This window comes from Pholis gunnellus, assembly GCF_910591455.1.
Source record: "Pholis gunnellus genome assembly, chromosome: 13".
Lineage (NCBI taxonomy): Eukaryota > Metazoa > Chordata > Actinopteri > Perciformes > Pholidae > Pholis > Pholis gunnellus.
This window is the reverse complement of record NC_136540.1, coordinates 19,805,433-19,825,334: the sequence shown is the minus strand read 5'-3', so window position 1 is coordinate 19,825,334 and position 19,902 is coordinate 19,805,433. Positions and strand designations below refer to the sequence as shown.

The following is a 19,902-nucleotide window of genomic DNA, read 5'->3' as shown; positions in this document are numbered from 1 at the left end:
TAATGCTCTGTGGTGAAGATAAAACATAGTTTTCATAAGCAGTATCTCAAAAAACATACTTTTTGGTTCTAGAGCTCACTATATCTTAACTGAATTGCAAGTTACTAATCTTAAATGTCATCTAATAATTGTAATTTTGGTGTACTCCAATTAACTCCAAAATGAACTTGACTCAACAGTACAATGATCTCAGCCATGTCCCTGTTGAGATGTCAATACCTCAACATGGGGTGATGACAGTGATGGTGATGGAGATTTCACCAGGGTTACAGGAAGGAGTTCTGTCCTCTCCACGGTCTAATTTGCAAGCTGCGACATATCAAACAAATAAGATTTGGTTTGTGGCCTGTAACCGTCTGACATGTCATCTTTACTTAAGTCAGCCCACTGTGATCAGGATGTAATAGACATGAGCCTGACTGACTCAGATTAAAGAGAGTGGGAGGCGAATATGGAGACGTGAAAGAGAGGAGAGTTGGAGGGCATATTCAGCAGAAAATAAAAGTTGCAGTTGTTAGTTTTTTTGTTCGGTTTTTGGCAGCATATGCTGCTGCAGTAGGCTTTATCTTATGATGCATTATACTAGAAATGTGACATTACTGTAGTTCGAGGATAGTCCAGTTGCTGACATTGCTGTCTCAAAGTTTGCCATTATTAAGTCAACCAAAATATAGTTTTGCTTTTCAACCAATTATTTGGGGATAATACAACAAAATTAGCTTTGGGCTTGCATGATTTCCTCTTCAACAATGACCTAACGGAATATGATCACTTAGTATTGACTGGAGCAGCGGATGTAAGGAGAATGAGAAAGGATGAATGGGAACTACTAAGTAGTAAAACTGTTTTGGATTATAGTTAAGTACTCTGCAAAAAAAGAAAAATGGCTCCAAAACGGCAAAGAAAGTGGACGGTCACACTAAAATTTTGTGTATGTTTTTAAATGGCGTGAAAAGGAAAAAGCCACAAAAAGAACAAATTAATTTAGTTCTTTGTTCCTATCATTTATTAAACAGGTTGTGCAAGAGAAGAGTTTGCGATAATTAGAGTGTGAAAGGCTCCAGTGATTCTCAGGAGCTCTCTCTGGTTACCATGTGCAGAGGGAAAATCCCCATGCACTTTACATCCTGTTTATATATTTCCTCTCTGGTTGAGCTCTCAAATAGTCACTTTTTATTGTGTGTTAATAGTGTTAACAGCATTTACAGGAAAATAATAGATTTGAGATGTATAAAATGTTTCTGTTTTTCCAAACTGAATGTCAAAGTTGAATCACCTGACCCGTTATTCTGTACATTGATATTTGGCATTTTTTGTTTGGTAGTCATGCTCAAATACAGTCTGCTGAAGGAGACTGACTGAGAAGTTTAAGCAGCTTCTCTTGTCTCCTCCACTGCTTTGACATATGCTAACAGACATACCACTCCTATATTCAAGGCTGTGGATTGGCTCATTTCGGAAGCAGCGGGGTGTCCTAGTGAACAGGAAGACTGTCCTATAACCAGAGGTCTTGTTTTCAAAACTCAGTTGTCTGCCAGCTTCTTCTGCGTGGAAGCGTAAAAACACTGGACCCAGACCGGCTCCAGGGGTACGGTTGTGACACCTTAAGGATTAATGAACAATATTTTTTACTAAGTTCTACTTATGTATCAACTTGTGACTTTCGAAACAGATGATAATTTTTTGGGGGGGTTTTCATTAAATTGATTAACATAGAAACAACCTGTTATCAGGTTGGCATTTTACTTTAAGTATGCATACTGAGTAAGGCCACAGGACAATTCACTTGTCATCGCAGCAGTAAACCTGGCAACAATACAAAATATTGCAGACAAAGCTGAAAGCTAGAGGAAGAAAGCTCTTTTCACCCCCTCACTGGAATCGCATAATACTGGTGATGCCACAATGACTGTAATCACAATAAATTCCATTTCTCCCTGCTACGTAGTTTGATCACTAGGCAACCAGATAGATCTTGGTCAAAACATTTCAGACCTCAGCGCAGTGTCAAAGGATTAAGTTCCGGCTGTCGGGTCTTCAAAGAAACATAGGCACGTGACAACGAACTGCTCTTAACTGCAACTCTCTATTAGCATAAGCCGGCCTGCACCGTACTCCAACAATACTGACTTCCCCTCAGGTTGCCATGTCCCCCTGGTTCCTAAGTCTCTACATGTATGGCTTCTTATTGTCATCAATCAAGCATACTATGAACATCTATGTACCAAAATACATTCATAACAGATACCACACAGCCTTGCACTTGTGCATACATATAGTTAGCCCACACATCTTTCTACATGTTATACTGCTATTAAATGTGAATATGGTTTTTCATACTCAAATTTACTCAAATACTGAATGTCTAATCAATACAGTCTCAACTCCTTGTTAATATGGACGGATGCCCACTTGACCCCAGGGGCCCCTGGGATTCCGTAATCCATCCCTGCTTGTTAACACAAAACAAATGTTTATTGTAGTTGTTTTAATTGTGGAGGCCCCTGTGGAGCATCCAACCTTGTGTCGTAAAGATCTTGATCTGGCTAGTGCGGGCATTTCCTTTTGGAAGCTAGTGAAAGAAAGACGCAAGTTGGTCATAATTGGCTTTACTCAGTTTAGTGGTCTAGCCTCTCAACTTTTTATCAAACTAATCTCAATTGCCTGGTGCATGTTGATCACAGAAAGTCTTGCGACGCGTGCTTTGATGGACAAATGCAGCTTACGCGAGCTACATCCAACTAACTTTGGCCAAAGAGCTAGCTAGCTTTGTTTTAGCCTCCAAAGTAAATTCATATATTGATGTAAAACCCTGTTTCACAAGTAGTGTTTCGGTTATACTTTTTGCAGTGGTGGCCCGCGAAATGGGACAGCAGTAGCTTGGAAAATAGTAATACTGAGCACGGAATTTGATGACTTTACTGTTTATCAGACCAAATGAGACAAGAATTAGCCAGCTAGCTTACCCCGCAGTCCCCCTGCCTCAATCCCTGCTGCTATGAGACTATTTTGTCAGGAGGAGTGCAAGCGGCACCTCTGGAGAGGGACTTTCAGATAGCGGCTGTAGACACGGAAATTCAGCCAGCGCAAACCCCCAGGGACGGGGGTCTTAGTGGCAGGAACAGAAAGTTTGATCAGCAAAATCCTAGAAGAAACACTGACAATGTATTACTTAAATGAAATAAACATAATGCACACCAGTATAGGAGGAGGGCCAATACAGGATCAGTTTTGAATCCATCTGTTGAATGACCGAGGTCTATCACTGTCCCTTTTTCTTAATTTATTTTTCTCTTTGCTGATCCTTACCCATTGTCAGCCGGTCTGTGTGCTGTTTATCGATTAGTCTGGTGTTGCAGGGAAATATGAATAACTATATAGACATAGCCAATCTTTTCGCAGATGGTCTTGTTTAGTTGTCTTTCATATAGAGGCATACATATTTATTGAGACTGTTTCATAACCAGTTAAAAACCTTTTGTACTAACTGATAACTAAACTGTCTGATTACAATGACCCTCGCTAAATCATTAAAGAGAAATTGGTTGTGTAAACAGTGGGAATTTTGTAGGTAGATACAAGAATTTGTCTCTGATAGATACAATAAATGATTGCAATTGTATCGGATTTAATTTACACTGCGCTGAATTTAAAAGGGAAATTTGTCGTGTATAATTAATGTTTACACAACACAAAATACCCTCTGATAAAAATGCATGTATAAGAGCCTGAGGGGCAGGGTAGTTGCTGGAATCTACATTCCAGCCAGAAGGCTCCACCCACTCCTTCAGGACAGCATTGAGATCAGGTGTGGGAAGAGACGCTCCTGATCTCCTCATCAGGGAGGTGAACAAAGGGCAAGGAGGGAAATGGAGAAGAGAGAACATGTGGCAAGAGGAGAAGAACATTAAGCCCGGTAAGTCGGCTAGCGGCCCGGCTCTGGACTGAGCTACGTTTTCTGTTTTTTGTTTCTTGAAGTTTGTTTAATTAAAAACCTGCAGAACTGACTCTGCCTGTGATTGCTGCACTGCCACTAATATCTGTGTCATCCGTACCGTCCTGTTACACATGAAAGGAACATTGTCTTTGAGGAAATAGCGAAGTGATCTGACATCTGGTATCACATCTGTCTACAGGGACATGGGTAGCCATGTGGCCTGCTGTGTCTTTGAGGCAGCCTGTCTAGCACAAGTCTGTTTCATACGCTTGATTAACTGCTGTGATCGCCCCCAAACCTTTCTTCAGAGCTACACCCTTTTTTAAGCTATTTGATGTTCATGTGTCACACCCAACCCCCCCAGCCTTCATTGTCCTAGTCTCCACATCAGACCACCTGATCCCCCCCCCCATTCCACTGCATCTTTTTTTTTTCACATGCTGAGCAAGACATGGAAATGAACGTGAATATTAATTAGGAAATTGAAGGATTGAAGTTGATTTGCAAACAACTGTTCTTGTTAAAGATTGCACAGGACATTTCTGTTCCTACTTTAAATGTTCATGTCTCCTGAAGTTAATTCTCTTTGACCCTTAAGCCTGAAAAACAAGTTTACCTTTATAACCTCTTGAATGAAAATGCCCAGAACCCTCACATTTTTTTCAAGATCCTTTTAATTACATCTTTTTCGAGAAGAATCCTATGGCATCATAAAAATGACTGAACTCTTTCTCTCTACATTAGAAAAGAGGCATCGGTGTAGAAGATTAGTCACTTGCTTACTTGGGATGAAGTACATTGTGGTCAACAATGCACACAATGGTCAAAACTGCTGATACAATCATTTTTTTAGCCAGATTAATCTTTTCTGAGATGATTGAAAACTCTTCTCAGGAGAGAGACCGGCTGCAACCACAGCATAAAATGACATTGACAAACACAACAGCTGTGGCTTTCATTACTCACTGCTGCAAACGATCAATTCACTGCATCCAATGTCATTTGCTGAGTCTGAACATTTGATATCTGCCTCTGATAAGTTGACCCAACCTTCAGTTTTATATCTATGTGTGACACACACACGCACACACGCACACCAAAAAACAAGTGTATGCTACCGCTAAGGCACAGAACAGTAATTCTTTCATTCCCTTCCTAGCAGCTTCCTAAAGTGATTGTCTCTAAATCAGATGGATTAAAAGTGCACTTCTTTTGCCAGGAAAGCAGAGTGTTGCAGATAAAAGACAATTTCACCTCCCTGCCCCCATCTGATTGTGAATAACCCCTAACTCATGGTGGAGAGTAGAGGAAGCGGCTCAGGATTTTGTAACATTTTAGTATGACCAACAGTTATGCTGGTGATTCTCTATAAGCAGTATTTTTGGCTTTAAGAATACTTGAAGAAAAGGGTATTTCTAGATTAATCCATCACTTGAATACAGTGGTGGGCCGTCACGGCCTGCAAAGCCTTCTCTGCTGGCCAAAACAGAATCACAAAGTTATAGCTATTTTATAATTTAATATTTTTTCTTAAATACACTACATGTATTGTAATTTCAAAAAATATTGTTCCCATTATCTTATTTTCTCATTGCACAGCTACTGTCTTCCTCAGTTGCTCTGCTTCCAGTGCAGCTTGTTTTAAGTAGAGCTTTTATCCAATCAGATTTCACCTCTGTGTCTCTAGGTAAGAAGAGAGGCCCCAGGCCTGCAGACTCCTAAGTGAATCCCTTTGCAGTTTAAGTGAATGGGGACGATATTGTTGATTGTGCATAAAAAATGGAAAAGTAGCTATCAGCTCTGTCACGAGTGTCAAATGTGTTCTGTTGTGGGCTTTGGTTGGAACTGCTTACCATAATTCTCTATTTGAATTGGTTTCCTATCTGTTGTTGTGCCCTTAGCTTGAACTCGCATACTTTATGCAGACTTGAACAAAGTCTCCTCTTTTAACAAGAGTATACAATCTTTACAAAAGCAATATGTTTACCTTCATTTCTTTAACTTTACCTTCATTTCTTTCAGTGTTTCTTAGTTTTCAGAGTTTAGTTGGACTCCATTGGCTATTTAGATTTTTGGATTTAGCCATTGATACTTTACTGAGGGCGGAGGTCTGCAAATCATGATTAGCCACCTGCAGGGAAAGGGGCTTGGCAGCGATGTAATAGGATGTGACACACATCTACGCTGGAGTTTTTAAAGCACCGAAAACAGAGGAGTTACAGGAATTACTGACCTTGTTGTCTTAACTAGCAGCTGTTGTTCAGTTAAAGTCTGCATTATTACGGAGGAAGCAGCTGTTATCGGAGCGATTAGCGAGCAACATGTCCAGCGGTGTTATCAGACCTACGGAGCGGCCGTCTGAAGTCACGTCAGCGGCTTTGAGCAACCAATCTACTTTCTGTTTACACCAGTGTACGTTAATAGTCACGTGATATTCGATTTATGTTCATTCTCTATGTACTGTATTTTATCTATCTGTCTATCTAATATGTCTATTTATTTATTTATTTATTTACTTACTTACCAAGATCAGTCTTGTACAGCCAGGGGGAGTATTTCCCCTCTAACAGCCAAGCTGGGTCAAAACCTGTAATGTGGTGACTGGACTTTAGGTGCTCGTGTGGGGGGGGGGGGGCAGGGTGTGCAGCACGTGGGCTCTTGTCTGTACTTGGACCCGGAGCAGCAGAGCTACTCGCAGGAGAGCGAGTGTTGCCATCGTCACCACATGGGAGCGTTTAAAAAACGCAGATATTGTTATCTGCTTTTCAGCTGGTTGACACGATATATTTTCCGACGCGCTCTCTGTCCGCTGGTGGGAGTTTGTGTGTGTGTGTGTGTGTGTGTGTGTGTGTGTGTGTGTGTGTGTGTGTGTGTGTGTGTGTGTGTGTGTGTGTGTGTGTGTGTGTGTGCGTGTGTGCGCGTGCGTGTGTGTGTGTGTGCGTGCGTGCGTGCGTGCGCATCGGGGCGGAACTCCGCCGTGCGCGATACAGAGAGCAGAGGAGAATTGTAACCGCGCGACCATGTAGAGACAGAAATGACATGCCGTTGTGTAGATACGATACGCCCCCCTAATATAATGGTAGGGGAAACACTGTAAATAGTTTCTAGTTTTGAATTCCTGTTAACTTGAAGATAGCGGTCCTGTTCATACACAACTGGCTGATTGTGATCGGGAGTCTTGAGGTCGTTGTGGTTTTCACACTACATGACTGACCGGAGACAGAGGGTCACACACTACAAGATCTTTTACCAGGCGGTAAGACCCCCCAACAGGTCCAGATATTTAGCCTGCTAAATGTCTAGAATGCGTCTGCGAGTTACCGGCCAGCCTCATGGCTCGCGTCTCGTGGATTTGGCTCTGATCTGGGGAAAATCTTTCTAAAGTCTTGTAGTGTGAACTAGGCTTTACCTTTGCATGGAAGTGATGTGGTTGATTACTGAGCTGCAAGGACAGGAAGTTTTCCTGTTGGATAATGTTTTTTCTCACTGTCTTAAACCACTTTGTAGCATAACTGACAAATACAAATGAGGCAGCCTGTTATTTAATGCTCACTATATGAATCAAAATTATCTCTAGAAGCCACATGTTTAAACTTTAATGTTTGATGTGCTTTGGTATTAGTTCTGTATAACTCACATGTCAGTGCGTCACAGCGAGTGATGATGTCACACGCTCCCATGGACGGCTTTATAGGCTGAGATGAGTATGTTTCCAGAAAGTAGAACCACATTGGGAGGAAGTGGAGCACCAGAGGAGTGTGTGTGTGTGTGGTAAGGGTCGTTGCTAGGCTTACTCACTGTTATCTGACTAAGGTTTTCTCTTAATATGCTGACACACATTGTGTGGAATGGACCATGGAGTATTTCCTCTATGACTCGATGAACTGGGAACCAGCTCACCAACTGCTGTAACCTATTGAAGGATTACAAATACAGCCATAATCACCTCTCAATGTCTTTGCATTTGATTTTTTAAAGAATTGTGACGGAAACTCATACTGAGTGGGATATTTTTAAGTGGAAAAATGAACTTGTCAGTGGACAAACTAAGGGTGACACTGTTTTAAAATATCCTCAAACATAGTGTGGTCTGCAATTTCTTGTTACCCACACACTCACAAATATGATACAAAACAATACTATATAATAACATATATGCAATGAACTAATACCAACCAATTAAACAGTCTACATTTAGTTATGTGATTTGGAAACTAAAGTTTCCAAAGGCTATTCTAGAGTTAATGACATCATTGACATCTACAATAGTTTTTATTTAAATAATGTGTGCATTTCTTCTCAGGACTATATTCCTTTATAAGGTCATGGAAAAAATACTTTTAAAACTGTATAATTATTAATACAATTATTCTATTGCCCCCACAACAAACCTCTCGTTGAACAGCAACAGTCCTCCATTACGACATCAGCAGGCTTATACAGTGAGGTGCTGACATCCCTCATTTACTGTACTCAAACATAAAGATGGCATGTGTTATGTTACTTCAGTACATTTTAAGAACAATATTACTGAGGCCACTGCAGAAAATTGCAGATGAACGTTCATCATCCACATTATCCACATTCACATTATAGACACCACTTACTATCCGTGTACCAATTTACCATATTGAAGATACAACATCCAGCCATAAGGTTTCCATTTTGTTTTCAATGAATTACCTTTTAGGGGCTCATTTTCTCTCTTCTGTCTCTGTCTCTCTGTCTTAATGGACAGTGTTCTGTAGCTCTTTTCTGTGACAAATGATTTGCTTAAATAATTGATGCTAATAACAATCCCAAGAAACAATAAAATCAGTGACTTCACTGAGTGCCCCTCCCTTCCCCTTTTCCTCCACCTTTCTGCTTTGACCTGTTATGTGTTTTCAACCACCACCTCTGCGCTCTGTACCTTTTTTCTTCAGCCTCATAGCAGCTGTTTGTTCTCCGCCAGCCTCCAATCATCCTGATGGCACTAGCAGCAGCATGTTAGAGATCTGACAGACATCTCATGTGTCTGATCCTTTTGTGAAGCCATTACAGGCCCTCATGGCCACTCTGCTCTCACCATATCTCTGCTGGCAGCTGCACGAACACATCCTGCACAAACGCACACGTAGAAAAACGAGACTGGCCCATCCTGGCCCTATTAGATCAAAGCGTGTATCTTCATTCAGGTCTAAACATAAAAAGAAAAGAATTCATACTAGTAATCAACATGGGACATATTCTAGTAAATTAAACTATGATGAAACTGACATATTGGTCTGTTTTTCTTAGGTCTCCCCAAAAACATTTCTAGCATATTTTTTGTACATCATTATTAACTGTCAGATCATTATTTGGAGACTTCTCTAAAAGTGGCCCAAATGTTTTGAAGGGAAATGTACATTGTCACAGTGAGCTTGTGACGGAGGATAGTGATCTTGTTCAGGTGACAGGAAACCAGTAGGAAAAGAGATAGTGGGTGGTTGAGCTGCACAAGTACAGGTGACGCCACAACAACGAAGTGACACAATGTAGGTTGGTATCAGCCAGTTTGGGCTTTGGGTGTAAAATTGTCTGACTGTAAGATTGTATTTTATTTCAAAAGCGGCTGAAACGTAAGTGTTTTTAGTGAATGTTTTGGTGGAAACCTGTTTTGTTTTGTATGGTTCTGTCGATGGGTTGGATGGGTTACAGTTATATGAACATTGAAGGATATCTGTAACAACTTTGTTAGTCAGCCAACAGTTTCTGGCCACTCTGAGTGCATTAGCCCTAATGAATGGTCTGACTTTCCTGGGGCGCCTTTCAAACGAGGCAGATTACACAACCAGTCTAATGGCACAGGGCATAGCAAGGACACACGAGGAAGACTAACGAACCAATCCATGTAGAATGTTATTGCAGAGGACTAGAACATACAATCTGTTCTGAAAGTTTGGTCCAGTGAGATGCTGTAAAAATTGATTTTTCACATCAGGGAGCAGTGCAGTCTCATGATGCAATAAGCAAAGAGTAATACTGTATACCAGATATGACATACATCATACAGCTCAGCATGCTATTTTGGTTTGTTTGTCTGTGTGCTTTGTGGAGCCCAACAAGGCTGGAAATTGAGTTCAAATCACAACTGTTGTGTAAGAATCTGCAGTGTTTTCCTCTGCATCCCAATGTAGCGTTTTTGGCTGGTCCGTGGTTGATTAGAGGCCGAATGCTGACTGGAGAGCATGAAAGCATGAGCATGTAATTACTGAGACGGGCTTGGCTTTGTCAGTACACGCACGCACGCACGCACACACACACACACACGTGTACACACACACACACGTACACACACACACACACACACACACATAACAAAAAACAAGTGTATGCTACCGCTAAGGCACAGAACAGTAATTCCCACTTATCTCACTTCAACCTGCTGTTCCCCTTTTTACTTTATTCCAGTCACTACTCTGCAAGTGCACTACATTGAAAACTCGCTGGATTATTTGACATCCTGACCAATCTCTAAGAAGACAACGCATCTGATGTTTTCTGTTGAAGGAATTGTAGTCTTTGTATTTTCTGAGTGTGAGCTAGAGTTAGGAAGTTAAACATTCATTTTATATTGCTGTGAAAAAATCTCCTTCAAACAAAAAACTAAATTTTACAAGATTATTTTTGAACACATCATGATGGTATTTTAATTTACCTTTGCCCAAGACTCATTTTTACAGAATAGAGCTTGAACGCAGCTAATGTAACAACATTAGCTGTTAGCTCCGTTATTTAGCCAAGCAGAACTGTATTGAACATCGGCTGCTGATAGCTGACATTAACTAGCTCTCGTCTTGCCGATTTCACAGGCCGTTCTCATATAGTGTTCGTAGTTATACCTTCGGAAATGAATGTTTTTACATTTATTTTTTTGTAAAGTTATAACTATTGTCACTCTAGTTTTTTTTGATTTCGTGGCGAGGGAAGCATTAGTGATCAGCTGCTAAAGCCTTGTGGCTATATTAGGGTTTGTTCAAGTGACTGACCCAGATATGGATGCTGTTGTTTATTACAGTCCTGTTTACAATGATTCTACAGGGACTTCATTTATCTATGAAATGACTGAATTTAAGATTTTGCCTTTCACCAGCCTCGGTGGCTCAGACATGCTGCAAGGTTTTAGTTGATGCAGGCTTGAATCTGGGAGCCATAAGTGAAGTATTTGATTCATCCTAGTTGTGTTTAGTGTATTTAAACAGTTTGACTTATTTACATGACTTGTGATTACTTTTAGTTTGTTTTAATTTCTACTTGTGCTGTTTATTTGTTCTGCAACACAGTGGAGAATGACGACGATCAATTTCTGGCACTTTTCATGTGAGACACCGGAAACATACCACTGAAGCTCCGACCTCACTGATAACTTACCTTTATTTTAGAACATTATCATGAGGAATCGTTGTTCTCAAACCAGAAGGACTTAACCACCATGCCTTCGAGTGTCGTTACACATTGTTGCGCTGCATTAATTAGCACTCGCATTACTCAGCATTACCAGGAAATTAAACTCAACAAGGCTCCACTAGCACATACAATTTGACAGTGCTGCACTGCTGACGTTATAACTGATTTAAGATTTTTCTTAAAAATCTCAATTGTTTCATTGAGCCTTTGTTACAGAAAGTAAGTATGTGATTGCTAAACCTGCATTTCACATGCACTGTGATTTTAAAGGTTGAATGTGTAAGATCTGGCCAGAATTTTAGTTTAAAACATTTGAAAAAAGAGCTATCATTATCAACGGAATGTGAAGAGGTTACAGGGTTGATATGTTATGTCAAAGACAGAGCTATCTATTGAAATGACCATGCTAACCAGTTAGCCCCGCAAGATAGCAATAGTGAGTTACTGTAGCATCCAGTCATGGGAGGGCAGGTCACGTTGAAGGTACAGGGTCCGTGTGTTTGTTAAATGGATTACGTCCGAAGTGGCAGGAACGAGAAAACAAATCGGATTTTCTCATTTCTGGCCTTTTGGATTTAATCCAATAAACAAACTTTCACAATGTCCGTGGACTGTCCAGCCCCCGGTTAGTGGCACAGCAAGGCCAACGCAACATGTGAAGATTATATGATAGTATTCTCGTATAATCTTCACTGTTAGTTAGTTGTTGTTGTTTTTTTATTTTCTTTATATCTGATCACTGTAAATTTAGTCTACTGAAGATATATATATCTTTAAAGTTTCATTTTAGGAAATGCTTAAGTAGTTTCCACAGTGACCCATAGTTTTGAAGCAAACGTTAAATTTACATTTATTTATACGGGGAATATTTTTGGCAGCAGATTAGTAGCCGTAACCCCAAACACAGAACTACTTCAAACGAATGATTGAGTAGAATAATTGTTATGTGACACCGGTGAATCCCAGAGTTGCAATAAACAAAACGTAGCCTGTTTTTGTACAGGTTCGAAAGAAGAATTAAAAGTTTGAATAATGTGCTCCATGTACAACACACACACACACACACACACACACACACACACACACACACACACACACACACACACACACACACACACACACACACACACAGAGCTTGTTATCAGCACCACACAGCCAGTGTGCTGTCTTTGTCCCACACACTCACACGTGTTACCCTGGAGTGTTTACGAGCATACAGTCTAATCTCACACGGAGCTGGAGACAAATCCCCGTTCCTGAGGAGAGGGAGGCAGGAATCACCCACACTTCACGAAGAAAAAGCTAAAAAAAATAACTCTCCTGGAGTGTCCTTCCTACTTCTTTCAGGATTTAGGAATATTGCTAATTTATATGTGGCTGTGGGGTTTTAAGGTCAAACTCCACTATCCATATCTCAGCCATTTCAGCAGTACTCTCACAACACATATCATATCAAAGTCTGATGTCTGTGAAAAATATTTAACTACACTGCTCTGACAATTCAAGTCCTTAATAAGATCTCCTTCTGTGGCAGTGCTCAGCTGTTTTATTAATTCAATTTAAATGCAAATTCATATTTGTACATTGTATATATGGAATGGAAATAGGATGGAAAATACCAAACGATGTAGTGAAGTATTTGAAAAAGACTCTACCACTACCAGTTTGATATTACTTCATAGCTGAATAATTATACAACACTGTTGAATATCTGTAATGGGAATATGAAAGAATACCTATATACAACAAAAAACATATATACAGTAATAATAAATAGTAATAGTATCATTTTTACATTTTGATACAGTGAAAGTAATACAATATGATATTGTGTTTAGATTTGTTACCTCAACTTATAATTCTCCTATAGTAATAATAACATGTAATCAAGAACAAGGTGCAGGTGTATTATTGTAAAGTGCTTGTTTAAATGTGCACATTAAAGCCAAAACTGGGTAGTATTGGGTATTGTTGTCCATATGTACAAGTCACTAAAAAGATGTATCTATTTATGGGTAAAATAATTACTTAAAAGGTCATATGGGTCAGCAAAGTCTGTGGTTTATTTGCTCTCTATGCTGCAGGGCTAGATTTGACTCCATTATCATCTCCTGTTTAAGTTCTAGTCAAAGTACTGCTCTCTCCACTGTTATCCTATTAATGGTGATGTTGCGTGTCCTACTCCCTGTTGTTTCCTGCAGTCTACAATGAGCCCATTTGTTTTGCTGGTGTTAAGATGGAGGTTGTTGTCCTGGCACCAGGATGTCAGGGCTCTGATCTCCTCTCTGTAGGCCATCTCATCACCATTGGTGATCAGGCCGATGACTTCTCGTGTTGTTGGCAAACTTAATGTGCAATTTTGAAAAAAAAAAAAAAAGGGCATATGAGAGAGATGAAACCACACCCATGTTCGTAAGACAAAAGCCTCATGACTTCTACAGCAGCTTGGAAAATAGCGTAATGGCATTGGGCACTGACTTTGGATTTTTATTGTCAATCAGACCATAAATACAGCCCGTGGTCCCTCTGCCTCACTCCCCACCGCTGGGAGACTACTTTGTCTGGAGGAGGACGGGTGCCAGCTTTGGAGAAGGACCACAGCGGCTGTAGCAACTCAAATTTAGCTAGCTCAAAACCTGTAGCACCTCCATCGTTGGAGTGGCCTCTGCTCTCCTGAATATTGGATATACTGTATGCTTAACAGAGCATGGCCTGGATGTGTCTACAACACTGGATTTGGAAATGGTTGTTACAGACTCCATCTCTATCACTACGAGGCTAATGGCCAAAAGCTTATTCAAAATGACCCTTGTTGGTATAAGAGCTAAGGGTGGATGGTGGTGGTGCATAAGTGGGTGTGGACGAGGGGCAATATTTGGAAAAATCTGTCTCTTACCTTTCATCTGAAAGTTCAGCCTGGTTAAGGCCGACACTGTGAACCTGACTATTGTCTGACTGACTAACTATTATACAGTATATATTATAAAGAATCCCCGTTACTGTGAAGTGTGAATACAGACACTGCTATTTGTTATTCGAACAGACTTTTGAGTTGCCTTTCTCACTGTGATTGTGAACAGTATTGGAAGTTTGGGTCATGGGGAAAACAAAGCGGACTATTTACTGAGTGGACTGAACTCGGAGACTCTTGAACTGCTTGGTTCAATTCAACTGTTGAAAACTGAATGAAGCTGTGTTCTATCTGGTTTTAGTTGAGGTATATTTCATTGCTTCTGGCTATTTGCTTTATTGTATTGTATGGTTTGACTAAGCTATTTTCTTTCTATTTTATAAATATTATCTGTCAGACATGACTGACCCCCTGACCCCTCTTCATTTAAAAGACAACATGATATTTACTTTATTAAAGGTTTTGGCTTGTGCTACTCAGTCAAAGATGGTTTGAAACAAGCAGCACCAAGTTGATTCGAGCAAGTTTCAGAAGTGTGACCTTCGTCATTTTCATTTTCAACATTTCATTTCATTTTCAATATATTCCAAGTGCTATAACACAGACAGTTTTTCATGTTCAGTTTTATTTGATCATGTGTCAGATTTGATATATGATGTGTGATACAGCACACATACCCTTCAATTGACTTTTTTGTTAAGGCCTCTCTTTTTAGTGATTAATCTTCTCAACTTTTGAGACATTTTGTAGAATTTATACAGTTTTTTTTTTTTTTTTAATTTGCTTTAAATTTGATCTCCATACTAAGTTTTTTGTTATGGGCTAATTGAGTGTCAGAAAGATCAGTTTCTACCAGTAAATCATTTCCATGTCGACCTGTTGACTGTAATAATGGTTTCTTCTCTCTTCTGGCCTCTTTTCTGCAGGAGGAACCTGACCAAGCTGTCTCTGATCTTCAGTCACATGCTGGCTGAAATCAAAGCCATCTTTCCCGGAGGACAGTTCCAGGGGGACACTTTTAGGATCACCAAAGCTGATGCAGCTGAGTTCTGGAGGAAATTCTTCGGAGAAAAGTAAGCTTCACCTGATGTTGGCTTTTCCTTTTGCAGCTTTGAGTTGATGCTCCCCGTTTTGGTAGATCAAGATTTTATTCTGTGATGAGGTCAGAATCTTTATGATGTCAGTGTTTGTGGATGTTTGCCGTTTTTTCATCCCCAGGATACTATGACTTTCTTGATGGTTCAAACATATGCATGCCGTTTTCCAATATGACATGAGGGAGAGATGCTCTGATGTTGGAGCACCTCCAAGACAGTGTGGCAGACTGTCACACTGAGAACTGAGAAAAAGCACACACACAGCTGAGAGCAGCCGCAGTGTTCCACCTGTCTTTCTCACTAACATGCACAGCTGAGACAAGGTCATGACTTCTCTCATGTGCGAACATGCGCCTATACAACCTTTTCTATTTATCAGTTTCCATCTACATTGTCTGTGTGTGCAAAAACTGTATTTGGAGTTTACAGCTGTATTTGACAGCTTCACATTTTGCCTTACTTAAGTGACATTTGTTTGCAGTTTGAAGGACTGACGGGCAGCTCAATTCATCACTTCCTTTGTGCCAGTTGCAAGTGACCATACATGACACTTTGTTTGGGCAAATAAGACGGAACTTTAATGTCTGTGTCAGGGATTTTAGAGCCTTCTGCTCATTACAACTCTGGTTTTGGATCTGATAGGATTTTGTAACATACATTTTAAGACTTGCATAGTGCTCAAAATTAAGATTTCTCTGTTTTTGTTTTCTTTTAACAACAGAGACAATTTGCCAAATAACTGCAGTGAGTTTTAGCCGCCTAAACCAGCTGTTTAGAGTGTGTTTCACACTCTTGTTTGAACAGCTTCATTTTAGGGTTGGGCAATATGGCTAAAATATTTTATCACGGTACATTTCATTTCATATCGGGGTAATGGTATGTATAATGAGACAGTAATTGTTCTGTAAATTTAAGGAAGTAAAGGTTTTAAATTACCATACTGTACTACATTAGATTTTTCATCTTTTACTTCATTTATTTGGAACTTCTATACAAAAACTTAAAAAAGTAAAAAAAAAATAAAAGTATTTCAAAATAGTAGTTCTAAGGTGTCTGAGAACAATACTTGTGTTAGTTGTTAGACAGGTTTTAAGGCCAGCAGGTGCAAATATATACCACTCTGACCTCAGTCAATGCAACAGTCCCACAAATATGTATTTTGAAGTATACCAAAAGAATCTTATATTTTTTAAAAGCTGACAAAACACTGTTAAAATAAGCTACTGTGCAAATGTCTCGTAATTATGGAACCAGAGTTCTTCCTCATCTTGGGTTGGTTGGTAATCCTTCTCCTGCTCTGTATTTACAACTTCGCTCTCCTCCATGTCTGCCCAAATCACGTTGCCTTGTGAAGCAGCTGGATTTGCAATAGCGCAAGATCAAACAAGAATAACTCCCACGGTGGAAATATCTATCATTGCACAGTATATACCGTCACGTCGCTCAACCCTACTTCATCATTTGTGTTTTAATGATTAAATAAAAGCACAGTGTCACTTTGTTTTACTTTGAAGGTTAAGGTGCTTTAAATAACAATTAATTATTCTTTAAGTAGTAGTAGTCATTTAAAGATTTGAGTGGTTCTTCAAATAATAATGGCTCCATCTAACAGAATTTAGCCCACAAATAACGCCTAAAGAACCATATTCATATACTGAACCTCCTAAGTAAAGAAGCACTGACTGCATTGCCTGAATGGATTCAGGATATTGGGATTACCAGAAAACACTTACATTTGAGATTAGAGGGAGTAAAACAAAAAGTTTTCACTTTGTCTTTTATTGGGGCGGCTGTGTCAGGAGATAGAGCGAGTCGTCCTTTAATCACAAGGTCGGTGGTTTAAACCCCGTCTTCTCCTGTCCGCATTTCAAAGCAAGACACTGAACCCCAAGTTGCTCCCAGTGTTATTCCATTGATGGATTGGAGCATGTCATTGCCATATCATGCTTACAATAAATCAGTTTAACACCTGGCTTTGTTAGCTGGGATATTCCTGTAATATCTAGAATTCATCATCATTCATCAGAATTTATCATCCATGTATTGTTGATTTCCGTTGCCTGCAAAAGGTCAATATTGCATGTGAAAAACCCTTAATAATTTAACTTCTTAGGTGAAGTAGTGAACTGTCATAATAATCTGTTGTTTCAATGGCTGCTGGCATTTTAATAGTCATTTATTCAAACTGACAATGAAGGGGATTCTTTTTTTTTTCTGGTTCAAGTACTGTCGAGTTGTACTTTCCAAACACACTGCTGTCAATATGAAATGCATTCTTCTTCAGAACCAACCAGAAGTCAAAAAAGTTATTGCCGCAAGTGAAGAATAAAGCGGCTCACTCCTACTGACAATAAAGTGTAGGATCTTGGACATGGGAGGCCCCCAGGGCCTCCTTCGGTTCACAATGTATATCCATGACTGCTACCCCAAACACGGAGAAAGCTCTATTGGGATGTTTACGAACGACATCATCGGCCGGATCGCAAACAAAGATGAGACTTCATATAGAGAGGAAATCAACAATCTTTCAGAGTGGTGCTCAGAGGACAACCCAATGCTCAACGTCAGTAAAACCAAGGAGCTGATTGTTGATTTTAGTAAAAAAGGAGGTGAAGACAAAAAAACCTGTCTACATCAATGGAGCTGAGGTTGCGCTAGTGAACGGTTTGTTTTTGAGAATCAGCATCACAAACAACCTGACGTGGACCTCAGACAGTGAAGACAGCTCAGAAATGGCTGTATTTCTTAAGTAAACATAAGAAGGCATAATTCCTGTGCCAAGTTCTTTTACAGAGGAGCAATAGGAAGCATCTTGACTGGAAACATTACTAACTCGCATGGGATGTGTACGGCCCAGGACAAGACGGCTCTACAGCGCCCAAAACATCATTGGTACCCCTCTACCAAGCATCAGTGATATTGGTGAGGTGTGGTGCCTGTGCAGAGCCCAGAGCAGTGCTTAAAGTGGGTCGGTACTCATGCATTTTAGTCTTCGCGGTACCGTGACTTTTTCTTATGCACCGGCACCTCTCACAAGCTGTTACTCCTCTCTGCCCTCTCCATATCAGGTTCTCTGATAATGATGATTCGTAATGGAAACTCCTAACCCAGCATTATGAACTTAAACATAAAAACAATGTGGAGAGCATTATGACGAGCTGCTCGGGGTTGAGAAGTGCTGGAATTTCTTTCTGAACAAATTTGATTAATGAAACCTTATTTAAAGGTTTTCTGTATCTGCTCTTTTGATTTACAAAATCTATGATTTAACAGGGCAATTTCCAGAAAAATATACTGTTCTGACAAAGAAATGCACACCTGCCTGGTGTTGATTCCAGGCTGTAAGCATCCTATGATATAATATAGAGTAGATACTATAGGCTACAAATAACACAGGAAAGCACTTAAACTAATAACATTACAGGTAAATATGAAAACCCACCACCTTAATCCTATAATTTTCAGTTGGAAAATTATTTGAGTATTATACACTCACCGGCCACTTTATTAGGCACACCTGTTCAATTGTGCGGCTAATCAGCCAATCACTTTCTCACTTTCTGAAGTTCAAAGCGAGCATCAGAATGAGGAAGAAAAAGGATTTTGCTGATCTACTGGGATTTTCACGCACAACCATCTCTAGAGTTTACAGAGAACGTTCCGAAAAAGTGAAGATATCCAGTGAACGGCAGTTATGTGGACCAAAATGCCTTGTTGATGTCAGAGGTCAGAGGAGAATGGGCAGAGTGGTTGGAGATGATAGAAAGGTAACAGTAACTCAAATAACCACTCGTTACAACCAAGGTCTGCAGAATACCATCCCTGAACGCACAACACATGGAACCTTGAAGCAGACGGGCTACAGCAGCAGAAGACCACACCGGGTGCCACTCCTGTCAGCTAACAACAGGAAACTGAGGCTACAGGCTCACAGGCTCACCAACATGTGACAATAGAAGATTGGAAAAACGTTGCCTGGTCTGATGAGTCTCGATTTCAGCTGTGACATTCAGATGGTAGGGTCAGCGTAAACAACATGAAAGCATGGATCCATCCTGCCTTGTATCAACGGTTCAGGCTGCTGCTGGTGTAATGGTGGGGGGGATACTTTCTTGGCACACTTTGGGCCCCTTAGTACCAATTGAGCATGGTTTAAACACCACGGCCTACCTGAGTATTGTTGCTGACCATGTCCATCCCTTTATGACACAGTGGACCCATCTTCTGATGCTACTTCCAGCAGGATAATGCAGCATGTCACAAAGCTCAAATCATCTCAAACTGGTTTCTTGAACACGACGATGAGTTCACTGTACTCCAATGGCCTCCACAGTCACCACATCTCAATCCAACAGAGCACCTTTGGGATGTGGTGGAACGGGAGATTCGCATCATGATGTGCAGCCGACAAATCTGCAGCAACTACGTGATGCTATTGTGTCAATATGGAGCAGAATGTGTGAGGAATGTTTCCAACACCTTGTTGAATCTCTGCTATGAAGAATTAAGGCAGTTCTGAAGGCAAA

At 40.2% G+C, this 19,902-nt stretch overlaps 1 protein-coding gene across 2 annotated transcripts in view; it reads left to right on the top strand.

The window, feature by feature from the left end:
* The window catches only part of cblb (Cbl proto-oncogene B, E3 ubiquitin protein ligase), an 84,482-nt gene that overhangs the window by 15,247 nt on the left and 49,333 nt on the right, over positions 1 to 19,902 (top strand). For both annotated transcript variants that reach the window (XM_079171721.1, XM_079171720.1), the window contains exon 4: positions 15,206 to 15,352. In XM_079171721.1, the coding sequence (XP_079027847.1) occupies positions 15,206 to 15,352 (147 nt within the window). The remainder of the gene's footprint in view (positions 1 to 15,205; positions 15,353 to 19,902) is intronic.